The sequence below is a fragment of the Panicum virgatum genome, chromosome 3K (assembly GCF_016808335.1).
Source record: "Panicum virgatum strain AP13 chromosome 3K, P.virgatum_v5, whole genome shotgun sequence".
Taxonomy (NCBI): Eukaryota; Viridiplantae; Streptophyta; class Magnoliopsida; order Poales; family Poaceae; genus Panicum; species Panicum virgatum.
Window position 1 is genome coordinate 5,308,543 of NC_053138.1, and position 16,917 is coordinate 5,325,459.

At 46.9% G+C, this 16,917-nt stretch overlaps 3 protein-coding genes across 3 annotated transcripts; 1 reads left to right on the forward strand and 2 right to left on the reverse strand.

The window, feature by feature from the left end:
* Nucleotides 1-1,575: 1,575 nt before the first annotated feature.
* Nucleotides 1,576-1,971, reverse strand: LOC120700384 (54S ribosomal protein L37, mitochondrial-like). Its single transcript, XM_039984595.1, has one exon. The coding sequence runs from the start codon at nt 1,969-1,971 to the stop codon at nt 1,576-1,578; it is 396 nt and encodes a 131-aa protein (XP_039840529.1).
* Nucleotides 1,972-4,265: 2,294 nt separating this feature from the next.
* On the forward strand, nt 4,266-6,590 carry LOC120697025 (lysine histidine transporter 2-like). Its single transcript, XM_039980116.1, has 7 exons — nt 4,266-4,475; nt 4,591-4,974; nt 5,072-5,465; nt 5,578-5,683; nt 5,823-5,914; nt 6,044-6,112; nt 6,254-6,590. The coding sequence occupies exons 1-7, from the start codon at nt 4,285-4,287 to the stop codon at nt 6,350-6,352; spliced, it is 1,335 nt and encodes a 444-aa protein (XP_039836050.1). The 5' UTR covers nt 4,266-4,284; the 3' UTR covers nt 6,353-6,590.
* A 460-nt stretch (nt 6,591-7,050) lies between these two features.
* On the reverse strand, nt 7,051-10,219 carry LOC120697026. The gene is made up of 5 exons (XM_039980117.1): nt 9,915-10,219; nt 9,617-9,687; nt 9,306-9,355; nt 7,528-7,664; nt 7,051-7,436 (listed from the first exon to the last, which is right to left on the reverse strand). Coding segments are annotated over exons 1-5 (474 nt in total). The 5' UTR covers nt 9,917-10,219; the 3' UTR covers nt 7,051-7,222.
* Between the last annotated feature and the right edge of the window lie 6,698 nt (nt 10,220-16,917).

Genomic DNA, 16,917 nt, shown 5'->3' on the forward strand with positions numbered 1-16,917 from the left:
AAACATGCATGTTAGTTTGCACCTGATATGTTCCCAATTAATTAATACTAACGCCTGCATGCCTCACAAACATTTACCATGAGATGAAGTGATAACTCTGATAGAGGTAAAAAAAAATTGCATGTTGGTTGTGTAACTTGTAACTTGCACACTGCCGTATCCAAAATATTCGAAGCCTTTAATCTCCTTCATTAAATTGCATAGTCATTCAATTTGTTTTTCGCTTTCTAGTTGGACACGTTAACTACTTGATCCCCATATTGCCCTAAAAAAATACTTGATCTCCATATGTGATTAATCCGCCACTTTAATTTCTAACAGCACGTATGCTGTCCTATTTCATTTTAACTCCTTAAAGTTTGTATCATCTTCCAATAATCGGTCCTATTTCAAATAGCATGAAGAAGGATTAGTGGATTTGGCGCCTTCAATAATGTGTCATCTTCCAATACTCTGCCTAACTTTTCGGTGGATTTGGCGCCTGTTTTTTTTCATAAGGATGTGGCAACAGGAAGTTAGATGGTACCACACTGGCTGTGGTCTAGCTTGATCAGAAGTTCTGTAGTTGGGCACTGAGTCAGGTAGCATCAAATTAATCAACTACAGTCATGACGTTTGATGTTTGTAGTATCAATAAATATGCATACTTCATCTCCAAGTTGTACGACAAGCATCATTTATGTTTATCAACAACTAGAAGTACTTATCAGCCTCAATGGAAACATTACAATGTTCAATGAACTTTCCATTGGGGGCCTCTTTGGCAGGGCTCCAAATCCGGCTCCCTCAACAACTCCTGCTAGAGTCCTACCAAACACTTCGGAGGTATAGCGGCTCCACCCTAAAGACTGTGAGAGCCGCAAAAACGGCTTTGCCTGCGAGAAAGTGGAGCAGATGGAACCACAAAACTAGCTCCGCCTCCTCCAGCTCAGCTCCGGCTCCACCATTTTGCACGGAGCCGGAGCCCTCCCAAACGTGCCCTAGGGCGAGCAATTAGGCCCTGTCTATGGGTGGATCTTGTTTTGGACATTGAATTGGCTCAGCTCGATAAGACTGATAAAGCTGGAAAAGCTCAGCGACTATTCCAGTCGCCTTTAGTCATGTAACTGTTTTACATTTGACATAGCGCTTGAGGCAAAAATGCCATGCATTGCAGCCAAATCCAAAAAAACCTAGAAATCAGATAAACTCATACAGATACCTAATTGGCAAACACAACCAATGAAAAATCCAGTTCCATCGTATTTTTTCCCCTCCCAGCAAGATTCAGATGAAATGAAAGATGTGTTAACTGTGAAATACCATTGTACAATTGAACATCTGATAAATGCCAAAGAACCAAGGAACTTGATAATTGCTACAGCACAAAGCACATGACACAAGAAGCAGAAACTACATCCTCGCAAAATGAAACAGAACCATCCTGGCTGCCTTATAATATTACCAAACCAAGCAACTCCACAAACTTTAATGTTCTGAATCACTGTGTTATTGCCAAAAACAGTTCATTATAGTAAATATTTAGATTAAAGTGGACAAAATAACAGCCCCTGTTTCTTCATGAGACTCTCCAGGTCAGTTCTTAGCAGTGAGAGCATTGTTTTCCTTGATCCGGGATCGGTTATCCAACTTGACAAAACGCTTCAGGTCTTCGTAAGGAAGCGTCTTGGGATCTTTCCTCCGCAGCTCACTTAGCACAGGACGCTTGTCGAGCAGGTGCCACAGCCACTCGGGATACTCAGAGTCTGGTTGAATTTTTGGATCAGAACCCTCCTTGAGAATGTTTGCCCCAAACACTGTTGTACTCTTAAGCTCTTTGCTGAGTGCAGGAGTTTTAGCGGCATCAGCTGCGCCACCTTTTCCACCCTTTTTTGCCTTGCTTGCAATGGCAAGACCTCTACTCTCTACCAGTTGAGCCGCATGCCTTGGAGCAACAACATACTTTAATCCTCTTGTCCAAGACATTGCCATTCCCTGGTTGAAGTGGTCACTGCATATACACATCATATTAAACTGGTGAAATCAGAGGAAATTAGAGCAGGCTGGAGAAGATCAAAATCAGTAAAAAAAGATATATCTGAATGGAAACCGTTCAAACAGATCGATGCGCGAGTACCTTAAAAATACACACACATAGTAAAAGGTCCGTTTGGGCCTTCCTATTGTAGTTAGTTGCTGCTAGTCAGTTTTCATAGTTTAGGGAATTTTAGCTCTGAAAGCTGTATATAGGCATTATAGAGGCATATTATTCTTGTTTCCTTAAGATGTTTACCACAGAAATTGAAAATATTTATTGTTGATACGGGATATTTTTCATCTATATTGTTCTAGTTAAGACAAGAATCACAATAGATAAGGCCAGATTTGGGCAAATGTGGAATTTTAGTGGTGATCAGATAAGATGGCAGCAGCAAATTTTTCCAAAATGGCATGCCAGATGGTTTTATAACTGTTCTTTGGGAGTGCGGGAAATTGAAAGTGGTACCCTTGGAAAACAGAAAAAAAAAATGCAGTGTTGTAGGCATTTCCCTTAAAAGTACCACCTCTCAATTGGAACAGGCATAAAGCAAAAACATCACAGCCCCCATTCCTAGCATGAAGAACAAACCCGTGCAAAATGAGTGCTAAGTTATAGGGCATTTATCAACAACACGCAAGCTTTGGACCCCAAATACGGTTTCACCTATAAGCACCACAAAAGCCAGTAAACCGCAGGAAGGGTGTAAACAGCACTCAATCGCATTATGCCACTCTCGCCTGCAGCAGCAACAAGCGCAATCCACACATTGAAGTCCACGAATGAGATGGTACCTAATAAGGATTCCATCAGTGCACCTTGTAAGAATGCCTCGCAGAGCAAGCTAAGAAACATATTGCGTTGCCATTTTCAACAAATTAGACGAGCGCGACTGAGCTATGCGCAGCAGCTTTTCTTGGCTGTTCGATTTTCTCCATCGCGAGCATGGGGGGCTACGCCCCAGATTCCCTTCCTCCCTTGATTCAAAGCAAGAATGGACCTAACATGAGGGTATGGGGTTCAGCAAAAGCCCCCCAAATATCTGGAAAGCAGACTACCTAGTGCTACTCCGCTCGGCCAGCAAACAAACCCGCAGGAAACCGACGAATCCGCTCATCCGCGCCGCACCAGAAGATCCGGACGGACTCGGGGGCGCTCGCGGCACAAGGAGAACCCCGCAAGCATGACGAGCCATCCATCCAATCCAGACAGAGGAAGGTGGGAGTCTCCCTTACCGGCGACTACTCGAGGAGCCGATCCAACTCCGGGTAGACGGTACGGACCTCCGCGCCGCAACAACCTGGGAGTGGCGGCGAGGGGAGGCGCCGCGGCGGCGGTGGAAGAAGGCGAGGGGAGGAGCGTGCGGCGGCGCAGTGAGCGGCCCGGGACGGGGAGGGCGGAGACGCGAACAAAGTGGTGAGCTCGAGAGGGCCAGTGGAGCCCCTGGGCCGGGCCGGGCCGGATGCTCGGTTGAGACAGAGAACTGGGCTGGGCCGTATCCAAAGCCCAACGGAAAACCAGGCCCATCTTCGCCGCCCCAACCGCTCGCGTTTTTTTCATTTCTATATTAAAAAAAATTCAAAAATATATGTTGTTTTTGTAAAATTTCAAATATGGGGGCCTTGAAATTATGACAAATCTAGTACTACTAAATCTATCGTACCATCCGCTAATGGATCAAACTTCTTCTTCAGTACAATATGTGTCATAATTTCAAGTATTATATTAAATTTTTCTTCGGTTCATAAAAATCCTCCAGAATTGGAGGTATCCATTGGCTTATGCTGCAATATCAATAAAGGAGTGAAATTCAAAATTTACAATTCAGTACGAAGGCATATTTGAAATTTTACAAAAACAACATATATTTTTGAATTTTTTTATTTTTTAATATAGAAATGAAAAAAACGCCAACCGCTCCACACAACGCCGCAACCACGAGCAGTTTGATCTCAACTCAAAAAAAAAGAGCAGTTTGATCTCTTCTTCTTCTCAAAAAAAAGAAAAAAAAAGAAAAGAAAAAGAAACAGTTTGATCGCTCCTGGAAAGTAGGGAGGAATCAGGCAGGGCGTTGGCTAGATCCTGCCGCCTCCAGCCGTATCTATATATGTAGCGGGCCACACGCGTCTCCTTCTTGCAACTGCATCCCTCTCCCTCCGGCCCTCAGATCCCGTCGGATTTGACTAGTCCGGCCTAGTGCGCGGCTGCTGCGCGATCTCGTGGGGGTTCGCCGCCGTCAGGCCGTGGTCTAGCTCGGAGACCGATCGATGGCGGCGCCCTCGGCCATGTCGTCGACGGCGGCGGGGAGTAAGGAGCAGCAGAAGCAGGACATCGACGATTGGCTGCCCATCACCTCGTCCAGGAACGCCAAGTGGTGGTACTCGGCGTTCCACAACGTCACGGCCATGGTCGGCGCCGGCGTGCTCAGCCTGCCCTACGCCATGTCCGAGCTCGGATGGTAATTTTTCTTTGCGATTGATCATTTGATGGATGGATGGGTCATCATATCTGATCTGATGATCATCTCGATCTGATGGACAACGAATCGATCGAACGCATGTATATGTATGTAGGGGCCCCGGCGTGGTGGCGATGCTCCTGTCGTGGGTGATCACGCTGTACACGCTGTGGCAGATGGTGGAGATGCACGAGTGCGTCCCGGGCAAGCGCTTCGACCGCTACCACGAGCTCGGCCAGCACGCCTTCGGCGACAAGCTCGGCCTCTGGATCGTCGTCCCGCAGCAGCTCATCGTCGAGGTCGGCGTCTGCATCGTCTACATGGTCACCGGCGGCAAGTCGCTGGAGAAGTGCTACACCGTCGCGTGCCCCGACTGCGACCCGCTCCGGACCAGCTCCTGGATCATGATCTTCGCCGCCGTCCACTTGCTCCTCTCGCAGCTCCCCAACTTCAACTCCATCACGCTCGTCTCCCTCGCCGCCGCGGTCATGTCGCTCAGGTACCACGCCAGTTGAATGTTGTTTGGACCACGCGGATCATCGATCTCCATTAAATTGGATAAAATTCCGGCCGGATCATCATGATCGTCGACGCAGCTACTCGACGATTGCCTGGGCGGCGTCGGCGCACAAGGGCCGGCAGCCGGACGTGGACTACAGCAAGACGGCGTCGACGGCGACGGGGCAGACGTTCAACTTCCTCAGCGCGCTGGGCGACGTGGCCTTCGCCTACGCCGGCCACAACGTGGTGCTGGAGATCCAGGCCACCATCCCGTCGACGCCGGAGAAGCCCTCCAAGAAGCCCATGTGGCAGGGCGTCGTCCTCGCCTACATCGTCGTCGCCATCTGCTACCTCCCCGTCGCCTTCGTCGGCTACTACGTCTTCGGCAACGCCGTCGACGACAACATCCTCATCACCCTCGAGAAGCCACGCTGGCTCATCGCCATGGCCAACATCTTCGTCGTCGTCCACGTCATCGGCAGCTACCAGGTATGGCTCCCAAATTAATCCCTTCTGATATCCATTATTAGCATGTATTTTTTGACACTTTTTTACGGGCCGGGTCGTTGTTGCTTTGCTTGCATGAATGCATCAAATAAAGATCTACGCCATGCCGGTGTTCGACATGCTGGAGACGTTCCTGGTGAAGAAGCTCCGGTTCAGGCCAGGGCTGCCTCTCCGTCTGATTGCGCGTTCACTCTACGTTGGTAGGAAGCTTCATTTCTTTTATCGTCGAAAAACTAAAATTAGTCAATGCATCTTAATTATTGATTTTCGGAGCATTGTGCTTAAGAATAAAACCTGCTGGCATGCTGGTGTTCATTTGATCTTGTGTCCCGCGCGCAGTGTTCACAGCTCTGGTTGGCATCGCCGTGCCGTTCTTTGGTGGATTGCTAGGGTTCTTCGGTGGCTTTGCATTTGCGCCAACGACCTACTATGTGAGATCCTTTATTTTCTGGTTCTTTTCCTCTAACTGATTCGAATTAGGATGTTCATATATAGAGACTAGTTCTTGATTTACTAATAAAAAGTCTGACTGAACCGACACCTCTGCTGCGATGGAACAGCTTCCCTGCATTCTGTGGTTGAAGATCAAAAAGCCAAAGACGTTTAGCTTCTCCTGGTTCGCCAACTGGGTAAGTAATAATGTGATAAAATTTTGCTTCTTCCTTCACTTATGGATCTGAATGCATGATGATGGTGCATTCTTCATGCATGCAAGATTTGATATAGAACTCGTTCATATGCACTAATCAACAATTTCGTCTTTTCTTCAGTTTTGCATCATCATCGGCGTGCTCCTGACGGTGTTTGCACCTATTGGAGGTCTCCGGTCGATCATCGTCAACGCCTCCACCTACAAGTTCTTCTCGTGATCGACCGATTATCCGCCGCTCCAGATATTTGTTAGCTATCTAGATAAAGACGAACAATTAGCTAGGTGTAATCAATCTATTTATTTAATTGAAAGGGCAAGGACATGCTGTGCATGTGTCTATGTGTTCTGGCTATATGGCTGCTGGTGGCGCTAAGTTTAATTTGTGCCACTGCAAGTCATTGGTGTTCCTAAGGGATGATGCAGCAATTTGGCTCCATTTGTCATACGGTACTGTTTAATGTCAGGGGTTTGGTTTAAGTAATCAACTCATCTAGAATGGGATTCATAATTCCATGAGCTTTGATGAGATGAAAGTTACTAAGGTGTTCGTGCAGATAGATGAAATGGTGATGAATTGCCCAATTCTATCATTCAAATAAGTTGGTTAGGTTCGGCGTCAGATGATGCATCACTAAAGCACTTTTCACAGAAAGAAAATGGTAACACATAATCTTCCCAAGAATTTCGGTGCCAATATTTCCAAAGAACAAAGCATTTGCAATTGCATATGCATCCATGGTGTTGAGATCTTGTGAACGCGTATGCGGGAGGATCATTTGAGACGTCAGGAAAAAAAATTCGGAAACCTTCTTGTTGAAATCTGTGCTGGACTGCTGGTTCAGTTAATGCATTATATAACTATATATATTTCCACGGCATATATCCGCGGCGAAACTGACAGTCATCCACAGGCAGTGAAAATGATTAGCAGATATAGATCTACTGGTGCCAAATTTTGACATACATCCATATCAAACATCCCCAAGTTCAACCACTGAAGTTCCAACGAAACTTGGGAGGTCGCCTCCGTACAAAATTACAACCGATAAAAAATCAAGTGTATCACTGCAATAGCAATGTCACAGCATCAGATATCCATTGCTTGGGAGCTAGACGAAGTGCTCTTCTTCTTCCTCATCCTTTTCTTGTCCTTGGAATCCTTTCCATGCTTGGCGTCATCGTCCTTCTTTGCAGCCGCAGGTGGCTGTGTTGCTAGCAGGTGCTGGTGGATCGCGGCAAACGGGTCAAGCTGGAACTGCGGGTTGTTCAGTACAGCTTTCAGGTGAGCAGACTCTCGTAGCCTGCAAAACAGAGTAGGTTTCTTGATTCAAAACCCTAGATGGAATCAGCCAAGACCTGAAGCGAGGAAGCAAGATGCCAGCAGAGGATTACACTAAAGCCTGTCTTGACTTGCAGTTCAGCTTCGCATCAGTTTTGTGCTCAGGTTCAGTTGGTTCTGGAAGGAACTCGGAGAGTGCTGAGAGATCATATGCTTTCAGTTTTTTCTGACGACGACTCTGGTTCTTTTTCTGCACAAGAATTAAAACTTAGAATGGACAATGCAACATCAAACAGAACAGAACTAAAACAAAAAAAATGGGAAATGCAAACTTTTTTAAAAAATGATGCGATGTACAAGTGCGTTTCAATATTGTATCCATATAAAAAGCTTACTTTGGCAAACACTGCAAAAGACCTTTTGAAAAAAAGAAGTCCAGAAACATATAATTCTCTCAGTGCAGGCAACAAAAAGGTTCTGAGTTAAATTTAAGTTCCCATCAATTGACAAATCATTACTGTCAAACTCTACTTTTGGCGATTTGGTTATTTATTTTTAAGGTGTATGCAAAAAGGTGAATATGTGGATAATGTTGGAATATTGCTCTTCTCCAGTATTTGTTCAGTAACACACAGAATTATGTGGATATTCAGGAAACTTGCCCTAAGTGAATCGGACCAACACTAATAACAGGAATTATTGGAATACGTGACAGTACAACCCAGTATAGTGAATATGACAGTACTACAAATTGTGCAACTTCACATCTTCCATCAAAAATGGGATTTTCCATATGTAATACTAATCCCTTGAATTGAGTACAGGCTGGCTTTGATAGAGAACTGGTTGCTCTAAGTGGTATTCTACATGTGGAAAACACCGAAGTACTGTATTTTCACTTTTTGACTAGAAAAGTACATACATTTCAAATTGTTTCCCTGGTATCTACTATCTTTTCTTAACAGTTGTAGCATAAATAAGGGACAATAGTATGTTTCAGATTAGCAACAGATGCAAAAACTAGAGTTACGATGCATTTGACATCATGCTCTTAAAATTCTAAACCACTTACTCTTTAATAGTATTGACCTCGGTGAGACTGATGGTAAACTGTGGCCATTACATCAATGTTGAAGATGGAGGGCCTACCAATACCAGAATTGGGAAACAATCTAGAAAGTCAATCATAACTCCTAATAGATTTCTTGCAAGAGGCATGGCAAATACCAAATAGGACCCTGGTACTAATTATGTCAGGTAGGATCAGCCATGAGCAGCTAATACTAGTTCTAACCTCTTTTCACATTATCTTGTCAACATTTTAGGAAAAGACTGAGATCAAATTTATAAACTTCTTAAGCCACAGTTCACAAAAATTAAGCCTGGTATCCTTGTTCTGGTTGAGCTCAATGTCTAGGCAGGTTGAATACGAGTTTAAAGCATTAAAGGTAAATATCACCTAGCTAGCAAACAGCCAAAAACACCTAGCAACAGTATTTAGGAAGGACTATCCTAAACCGGTATAAACACTAAAACTTAAATGCACATGACCCAATTGTCCCAGGGCATGCGATCCTGTGTGTTATACTTCAGAAAAGCTATACACTAAATTAACCAATCCTAACATATTGTATGTGGTTGTGATAGTAACATTCCACAACTTCTACGGAAAGGAGGCCAATAAGAACAACTTTTAACAGAAGTTCGTACTAAAAATTATTGACTTATCGGACATAGCAGGGCACTACACAATAGTATTTTCTTTATATGTAGGCAAACAATTAATGTTTACACAGTTTATAATCAAATGATAATCTGTGGAGTTCAACAAACACACAATGGTTGAGAAAAATCTATTAATATGGTAATGAAGGGTAGGAGTTGGAAGTACCTTACTGATAGTCTTCTTAGCATTTAAGGAAGCAACGGTATCTTTTACTTCTGGAATAATAAAGCAAAACTTTCAGCAATTTATAGCACATATTATGGTAGGGCATGTTACTATGCAAAATAAAATCAAGGTAGAGAAATGGAAGTGGATAGCAGGAAACAGCCGATTTGAAATAGATCCTGTTATAACTTGTAAATATTTACGGTACACTATATCAAACTACTATGCAAATCATAGAAAGTGAAGAACGAAAATATTAATCAGGATCAGCAAGTAAAAGACTATCAACTCAACGGGAAAGTCACACCCACTTGTGTAAAAGCTGAGCTTCTTTTCCAATTTTTCCTTAGATTTGAGCTCATGCTTCTTAGATGACCCAGTCCTGCAGTATTTTTTTTATCAAATCCAAAAAAACAAAAAGAATATTATTAACAAGGTCTACTCAAAATATCACAAGCGTGACTCATAATGGACGAGAGCATTAGAATCGACAAAGGACTGCTCGAGCAGAGCAGTAGCTTCCAAATTTTATCTGATGCCTAAGCCGAGCGCGGCAATAGGAACCAATGAACCGCAATGGGAAACGAGAGGATCGGGGAAGTCACAAACATGTCGGGGCGAGGCGGTGGCGAAGCGGAGGAACGGGCCGGGGAGGAGGGGGATACAACGCCGTTGCGCCAGCGGCTAGGATGAAGCCTAGCGAGCGGTGGAGGCGGGCAGGCAGCGGAGGAGGCCGGCCAGGTCGCAGCCCGCAGGCCGGGGCGCCGCGAGTCGCTAGGGCTGGTTGCTGGGGTTGGATGGGCGGCGGTGCGCCGGTGAGCCGCCGAGCCTGGAGACGGGGGAGTGGCGAGACCGAGGCCGCGAGTCACGGATGGGCGGCGGTAGGGCGGCGGCGCTCGTTCGTTTCTGTTTGGGGTCGGTGGTGGGTTGCTGGATGATGAGTGGGCCGGACCAAAAGGGAATTTATGTGGGCCGTGTAGATAGCCCAATTCGGCTGAGGACATGGCCCATTCAGACAACCATTTTGATTATTCGCCACAAGACGGAAGACAACAATTTGGTTGTTTGAATGTACTACGTGAAAGTGAAACGAGGCTATTTAGTCATGATTCATCTATTAATTATTAGTGTACCTTATAGTTGAATTCAAACAGCCATGCTCACGCTTTTCATAGCACGTGGTACACGATGTGGAAGAAACGTGGTAGCACCTGGAAATACAGAATAGGACCAACGAGATGCTCTTCCACATCGTGTACCACATGTGTTATGATGAAAAGTCAAAAGTTGTCTGCGATCTCCATGAGATTTTGTGTTGGGCCCTGTTTAGATGCAAAAATTTTTAGATATAAACTATTGTAGCACTTTCGTTTGTATTTGATAATTATTATCCTGTTAGGGCACCCGCAATGGGAGATAGTAAGAGGGTGGCAAGCTCTTGTTCCTAATAACATACATTGTGAAGAGTGAATGAAGAATGGGGAGTAGTATCAACCAGGAACAATGCTACTACTGGGTAAGAAGAATAAAGAATTCATATTGGCCTCTGTCATGCAGCACTACAGCAGCATGTGAGCTACGGTGAGAGAGGGCGTGGCCACGCTCATCAATTTGGGCTGGATTTTTTTATTTCCATGGGCTCCACCTTATTACCAGTTGCATTGTGAAGCTTGAAACAACTGCTACCAGCTGACACATGACCCATCCCTACTACCCATACAGGTAAGATACATTGCGCCTGCTCTTATGGGTTAATTACGCTCAAAAGATTCGTCTCGCAAATTATAGACAAACTATATAATTAATTATTTTGTTTAAGTACATTTAATACTTCATGCATACGTTGAAATATTTGATGTGATGGAGAATCTTGTAAAATTTTGAAATTTTGAAGGCAACTAAACAAGGCCTTCAGCTTCAGCTGCTCGGGCTTCTGCCTGAGCTAAGGCCAGCTTAGTCTTACGCCAACGGGACTCCGCTCTCTCAGCACGTTGGATGAGGTCTTTCACACGCTGGTGCAGTTGGTCGCACAAATCGTCAAGGCTAAGCAAATAGGCAGACATAGCGACAACTGTGGGGTCCTTCTCAGTTCCTGCGGTACTCTCCAAGTTGCGGATCCTCGCCGCCCAAGCAGGACGGTTACGATCCAGTGGGGGAAAGTACTTCATGGGGGTAGAACCTAAGTGCCATTCAAACATCTAGCACAGGTACCGCAATGCCTTGCGAGCTGCAAGTTGAATAGTGTCAGGCATACGGGCTCCAGTGGCGGTGACGCTCCAGGATTGCATCTCCAATTACTTGTCACTGGCGCCAATGTGGATGGTGACCTCACAGCTTTCGGTGCCATGCTCCATGAACTCGCGACCGACGTACTCCGGACGTTTCGGAATACCAAGTCGCACAGTGGCAGCATAAAGCACCTTGGGGAATCCATCTTCGTTGATGCAGTAGGTGGTGGTCCAGTCATCAGCCATCTGATTTACAAGGGTAGGGTTAGCATAAAAACGATAAAGTTTAAGGAGTAATAGGGTTTCAAGGATTGACCATCCTAGGACTCCTACGGTCATCGTTCACTACCGGTTCGTGTCCTACAGCCAAGCATGTATCTGATACCACCTGAAGCGCCCCGACCCCAAAGATTGAGGCTAAACCATGTATTAATAACTGAAGCAAGTCTCCGATACAATACATGTTACATCAAGTGGAGTCCAAAATCATACAGAGCTTTATTCAACCCGTACACAAGGAGTAAAGTGACAACACAAAGCTACCGCAAACAACCACATGATAACGAGTAGCATAACGACATGCAAGACTAGCTCTTCGTCCATCACGGTTCCACTCGATCAGCTTGGGTGCGGACACGATCTACTTGTAATCTTCAGGCACAAAGTCAGGATCCTCTGAAAAAAAAATAATCAACAAGGGTTGAGTACGAAAGTACTCAGCAAGTCCCACCTCACCCTTACGGGGAGGGAGTTACAGATTAATATGCAGAGGTCCATTAATCAACTAGAATAAATAACAAATGTATTATTAAAGGTAATCCAAATAATCATCCATCTCAGAGGCTAGGTGACTCAACTAGTTGAGATGTCCACACCGTAACCTGTCCAAACCGAGGACACAGACCATTCGAATAGATTGTACACTCTGCAGAAGTTGTACGCTTTACCCACACGCACTTCACCGTCCAGAGATGGCTCCGTCATAGCCGACACCCAGCCGTGGCTCAAACCCCGACTAGTCGCCCACAAACCCCCGGGGTATTGACCAATTCAGGTATCACCCCAAAATATATCCACCCCGGACGACTACCAGGTTAGCCAGTGGGATTAGACTAAGATTTGACCATACAAACTCATGTGGTCATACTGAAGGTAAGTTAGGTGAGATGGCACCACAAAACTCGGTCCTTAAGGCTCATCAGGGCAGCCAACAACCATAACCAACCAAACCCGAGATATCACCACGACAGAGCTCGGTCGCAAGTCTACCACCACGGTAGCGCATGCACCAACACATTCCACACTGCCCTGGTCTCATTCCCATTCCAGTTTCATCAATTAACAAGGTCTGACAATATGCCAGTCTGACAGTAAATCGATATACAACATGGCTTCAGTCAATGGTTTCTCTCAATCCCTCAGTGTATCGTCTCATGCAATCCCTAAGTCTAGCAAATTTTATATTTAATCTTACTTGGGATCAATCATAGTCAACGTAAGGGATCGAGGAGACTTGCCTTCGCTTTCGTACGCGGCGGCGGCGGTTTCTTGATCTCCCGGCTCCTCTGGTTTCTCCTCTGGAATCGGTTCTACTTCGTCATACGCGGCGAAAACAGCACAACCGACGAACAACATAAGCAAGCATAAACATAAAATAAAATGAGCTCGAATCGGAAACAATTTAAGATATGGGGATATGAATAATATTTTTGGGAGATTTTCTAATGGCATGGCCGAAACTATTGTAGAAATGGCGTGGTAAAGTTTCGGAGTGATTGGAGGATTTTTGGCGCATGGAATGATAGGTTAAAGAGGAGTTTAGGGCTAAATAAGGATACAGGGGCTTGTTTGTAATTAGTTTTGAGAGTGAAAGGACTTGATTGTAATATTTGAAAATGTTCTGACTATTCTAGAAAGGGGCAGGGGCCTATGTGTTATTGTTTTTGTATGGTGGAGTGGTTAGTTTTTAAATAGGAAGAACTGGGAGGCCTTATTTGGAAAAGGACATAAATGGAGGGAGGACTCTTAAAAGAAAAGAAGGGAAGGGAGGGGGTTTTGGGCAAAACCGCCCTCTTCTTCTACCTCTCGACCAGAACACAACGCGGAACAGAGGAGGGGTAGGGGGAGCCGGCAGCCCTGGGATCCGGCGTCCCAGGCCACGGCGGTGGCCGGGAAGAGGGGGAAACGGAAGAGGGGAGCGAGGGGGTCCGATTCCCCTACTTACCCCGAGCAGAGGCGGCTTGTGGAGATGGGGCAACGAGGGCCGGCGGGAGGCGGCCGCAATGGCTATGGCGGCGGCGCAGCAAGGCTGGGGAGTGGGCTCGCGGTGCTGAGGGGGTTGTGGTGGGGGAGAGCTGCGAGGGGGGGCCTATTTATAGGCGAGGTAAGGCGGTGGAGGAGGGGACGCGGTGGCTGGCGAGCTCCGCGGCCATTAATGGCGGTGGGGCAGCTCCGACCACTTGCCGGTGTCCTGGAGCGCGGTGTCGTGGCGTGGAGGTGGCCGGTGAGGTGACAAGACGCGCAGAGGTGGGCGGTGGTGCGCAGCGCAGGTGGGGAGGGGGCTGCAGCCAGGGAGCACCGCGCGGCGGCGTGCTGTGCAGCTCTGCTGCTGGTGGTGCTCGTGCGCTCGCGTCGAGGCGGGCACAGTGCGACTAGACTGGTCGGGCAGGAGCAGCGGTGCGGCGAGCATCCCGGGCACGCGGAGCGCGTGGGGCACGGGCGCGCGGGCAGGGCGTCGCGCAGGGCGCGTGTGCGGACAGGAACAGGGGGAGGGGAAAGAGAAGAAAGAAGGAAGGAGGAGGGAGAAAAAGAAAAGAGGAAAAAGAAAAAGAGGAAAAGAAAAAGAAGAGGGGGAGGAAAAAGAGAGAGAGCGGCGGTCGGTGGGATTCGTGGCGACGGTCGACCACGCGCGGCGGTTAGGCGACACGCAGCGCATCACGCGGAACGAGAAAAAGAAAGAGAGGGGACGGCAATTGGTTTCGGGGTTCGGACGGCGAAACGCCGAGGAATTTGGAGTTTGGACAGAAATCGAAATAATTCGAGCTCAACGACGAACCAAAATTTTGAAAAACATTTTTAGCGCGTAATTTATTCGGGTAAGTTTTTGGGACAGTCACACCCGTCCCTCCCGGACATCCCGCAGCTGTTCACCGCCGCGCCGAGATCTCCTGCCACCTTCAAGCACGTCGACTTCGCCTACACCGACCGCACCATCCCCTGGAGCTACATCGACCGCGTCAAGGCCGAGTTCCGGGAACGCGCCGGCGGCCTGCAGTCCTCCTGCACCGTGTTCGAGGTGGTCACCGCCGCGATCTGGCAGTGCAGGGCCCGGGCGATCGGCGCCGCCCCCGACGCCCCGGCGCCGCTCGTCTTCGCCGCGAACGTCCGGAAGCTCGTCGGAGCCAAGGACGGGTACTACAGCAACTGCGTCACCTCGCAGCTGGTCACGGCGACGAGCGGCAAGGTGGCGGGCGGCGCCGTCGCCGACCTGGTGAGGCTCATCAAGGACGCCAAGGAGCGGCTGCCGGGCACCCTTGCTGCGGGCACGGTGAATAAGCCGGCCCTGGAGCAGGAGCTCGTCGACGCGTTGTGCGGGTACAACGCGCTGTTCGTGTCGTCCTGGGCCCACATCGGCCTCGACGGCGTCGGCTTCGGCGGCGGGAAGCCGGCGCGGGTGGTGCCCCCAACATGGAGCGAACGGTGGCGCCCTGCTGCTGACCCTGCCTGCCCTGCTCGAGGAACAAGGAGGACGGCAGCAACGTGGTAGCCTGCTGCGTCACCCAAGAGCACGTTAAGGAGTTCCATGCGCAGCTGGACACACTCCGGTGATCCTAGCTAGTGATTCAAAATGTAATTCGTACGTTTTCAATGCGCATTTTTTAAATTTAATCCTATTTAATTTACCTGTCGACTGATTCTAGAATATGTTTTTCCACGCGTATGTATCTATATCTATACTATAAAAGTTTAAATAATTGAAACCTTTTTTTCGCTAAGATTAGGCTCATCATACCCATGGTGGTTCCACTTATCAGACCAAAAGATTTGATAAAAGGGGGAGGAGATCCATTTTTTGATAGAAGAAAAATATTTATTATACCGAAATACTAATATTTACACCAGCAATTTTGTATACTCACCTTTTGTACCCCGCATTCTACTTTCTTTTTCTTTTAGAACACACTTTACTTTTTTTTGCATATGCATTCATCCATAATTCACGTCATTATTTGTAGCATGTATATGTGACACGTACATCTCCACTTGTAATATCAAGGTTTGAACATATAATACGTTTTGCGACCAAGTGGGGTCTTATCAAGTTCTCTGCAATTGGTTCAACTCGACGTGCTCTCCTCAAGTGTTCACCGTCGATCGAACATCTTTTTGTACGTGATGGCGGATTCGTGCAACCAATAATAGCCTTTGAATTCACTTCAAACTCTATCATGCTTTCTCTCTCCCCCTCCCTTTCCCCTCTTCCTACCGCTGCCCCCGTCGACTGCTCGAATCGTGCCCCGGCTGCGTGTCTGCTCCGCCGCGGGGGCTGCGCCGCACGCCACCCCCACCTGTTTTTCCTGCGTCGCCTGCTCTGCCTATGTTGCCTACTCCGCCGCTGACGGCTTCTCCTGCGCCGCCTACTTGCTCCGCCGCTGCTGCCGCCGCTCGCCCTGCTGGAGCGCCTCCGCCGCCGGCCGCCGTTGATGAAGAAGATGGGAAAATGTTGATGTTCAACATTCAAAATATTATTTTAACATTTTCAAACTATTATTTCAACATTTTTGAAATATTTGTTCAACATTTTTCGAAATACTGTTTCAACATGTTTTAGTAAAATGTTTAATGGACCATTTGGGCCTCGGTGGGCTTTATATATGAGTTGCTTAATCATCTTGCACGTGATACATGCGAGCCCCAGTCATCTCGGCCATTGTTTTTTTTAAACCTGACCACGGCCCTTTCACAATTGGGGTACTTTGGCGAGTGCAGATCGATCGATCGATGCTCTGCATGTCCTCCATCTTGATGATCTATCTCTCCTCCGCAAATCTTGCCAATTGCGCGCGGGTCCCGTCGCAGAAAGAGTTGGCTCTGCGCAGCCCACTCGCTTTTTTTTCCCCAGCCCATCAATCTGTTTTATGACCTAATTCCTTCTTTTCTTTGGTCTCAAAAAAATTCCTTCTTTCTTTCTTTTTTTCCTTTTGCCTCCTGGAACAAATAAATAAAATTTTTATTGGCTAATTTCTCATACATTTAGTCAATTTCGCATGCAATTTCAATCTCAACAATATACTATGTCACTGTTAAAAAAGTTCTTTCTAACTTGTGTATCCAGTTTAATTTAACTCTGCAAGCGTATAAAATAATTTCGCTTAGCAAGCCTA

Bases quoted from the DNA above. Each gene is read 5' to 3' on its own strand.
- LOC120697026 (XM_039980117.1), bottom strand. The intron at 7,665-9,305 runs GTACTTCCAACT...ATTCTTGTGCAG, and splicing joins CTAAGAAGACTATCAGTAAG to AAAAAGAACCAGAGTCGTCG. The intron at 7,437-7,527 runs GTAATCCTCTGC...TCTGTTTTGCAG, and splicing joins AAGTCAAGACAGGCTTTAGT to GCTACGAGAGTCTGCTCACC.
- LOC120697025 (XM_039980116.1), top strand. From the start codon at position 4,285: ATGGCGGCGCCCTCGGCCATGTCGTCGACGGCGGCGGGGAGTAAGGAG. The intron at 5,684-5,822 runs GTAGGAAGCTTC...TCCCGCGCGCAG, and splicing joins TGCGCGTTCACTCTACGTTG to TGTTCACAGCTCTGGTTGGC. The intron at 6,113-6,253 runs GTAAGTAATAAT...TCTTTTCTTCAG, and splicing joins TCTCCTGGTTCGCCAACTGG to TTTTGCATCATCATCGGCGT.
- LOC120700384 (XM_039984595.1), bottom strand. From the start codon at position 1,971: ATGGCAATGTCTTGGACAAGAGGATTAAAGTATGTTGTTGCTCCAAGG.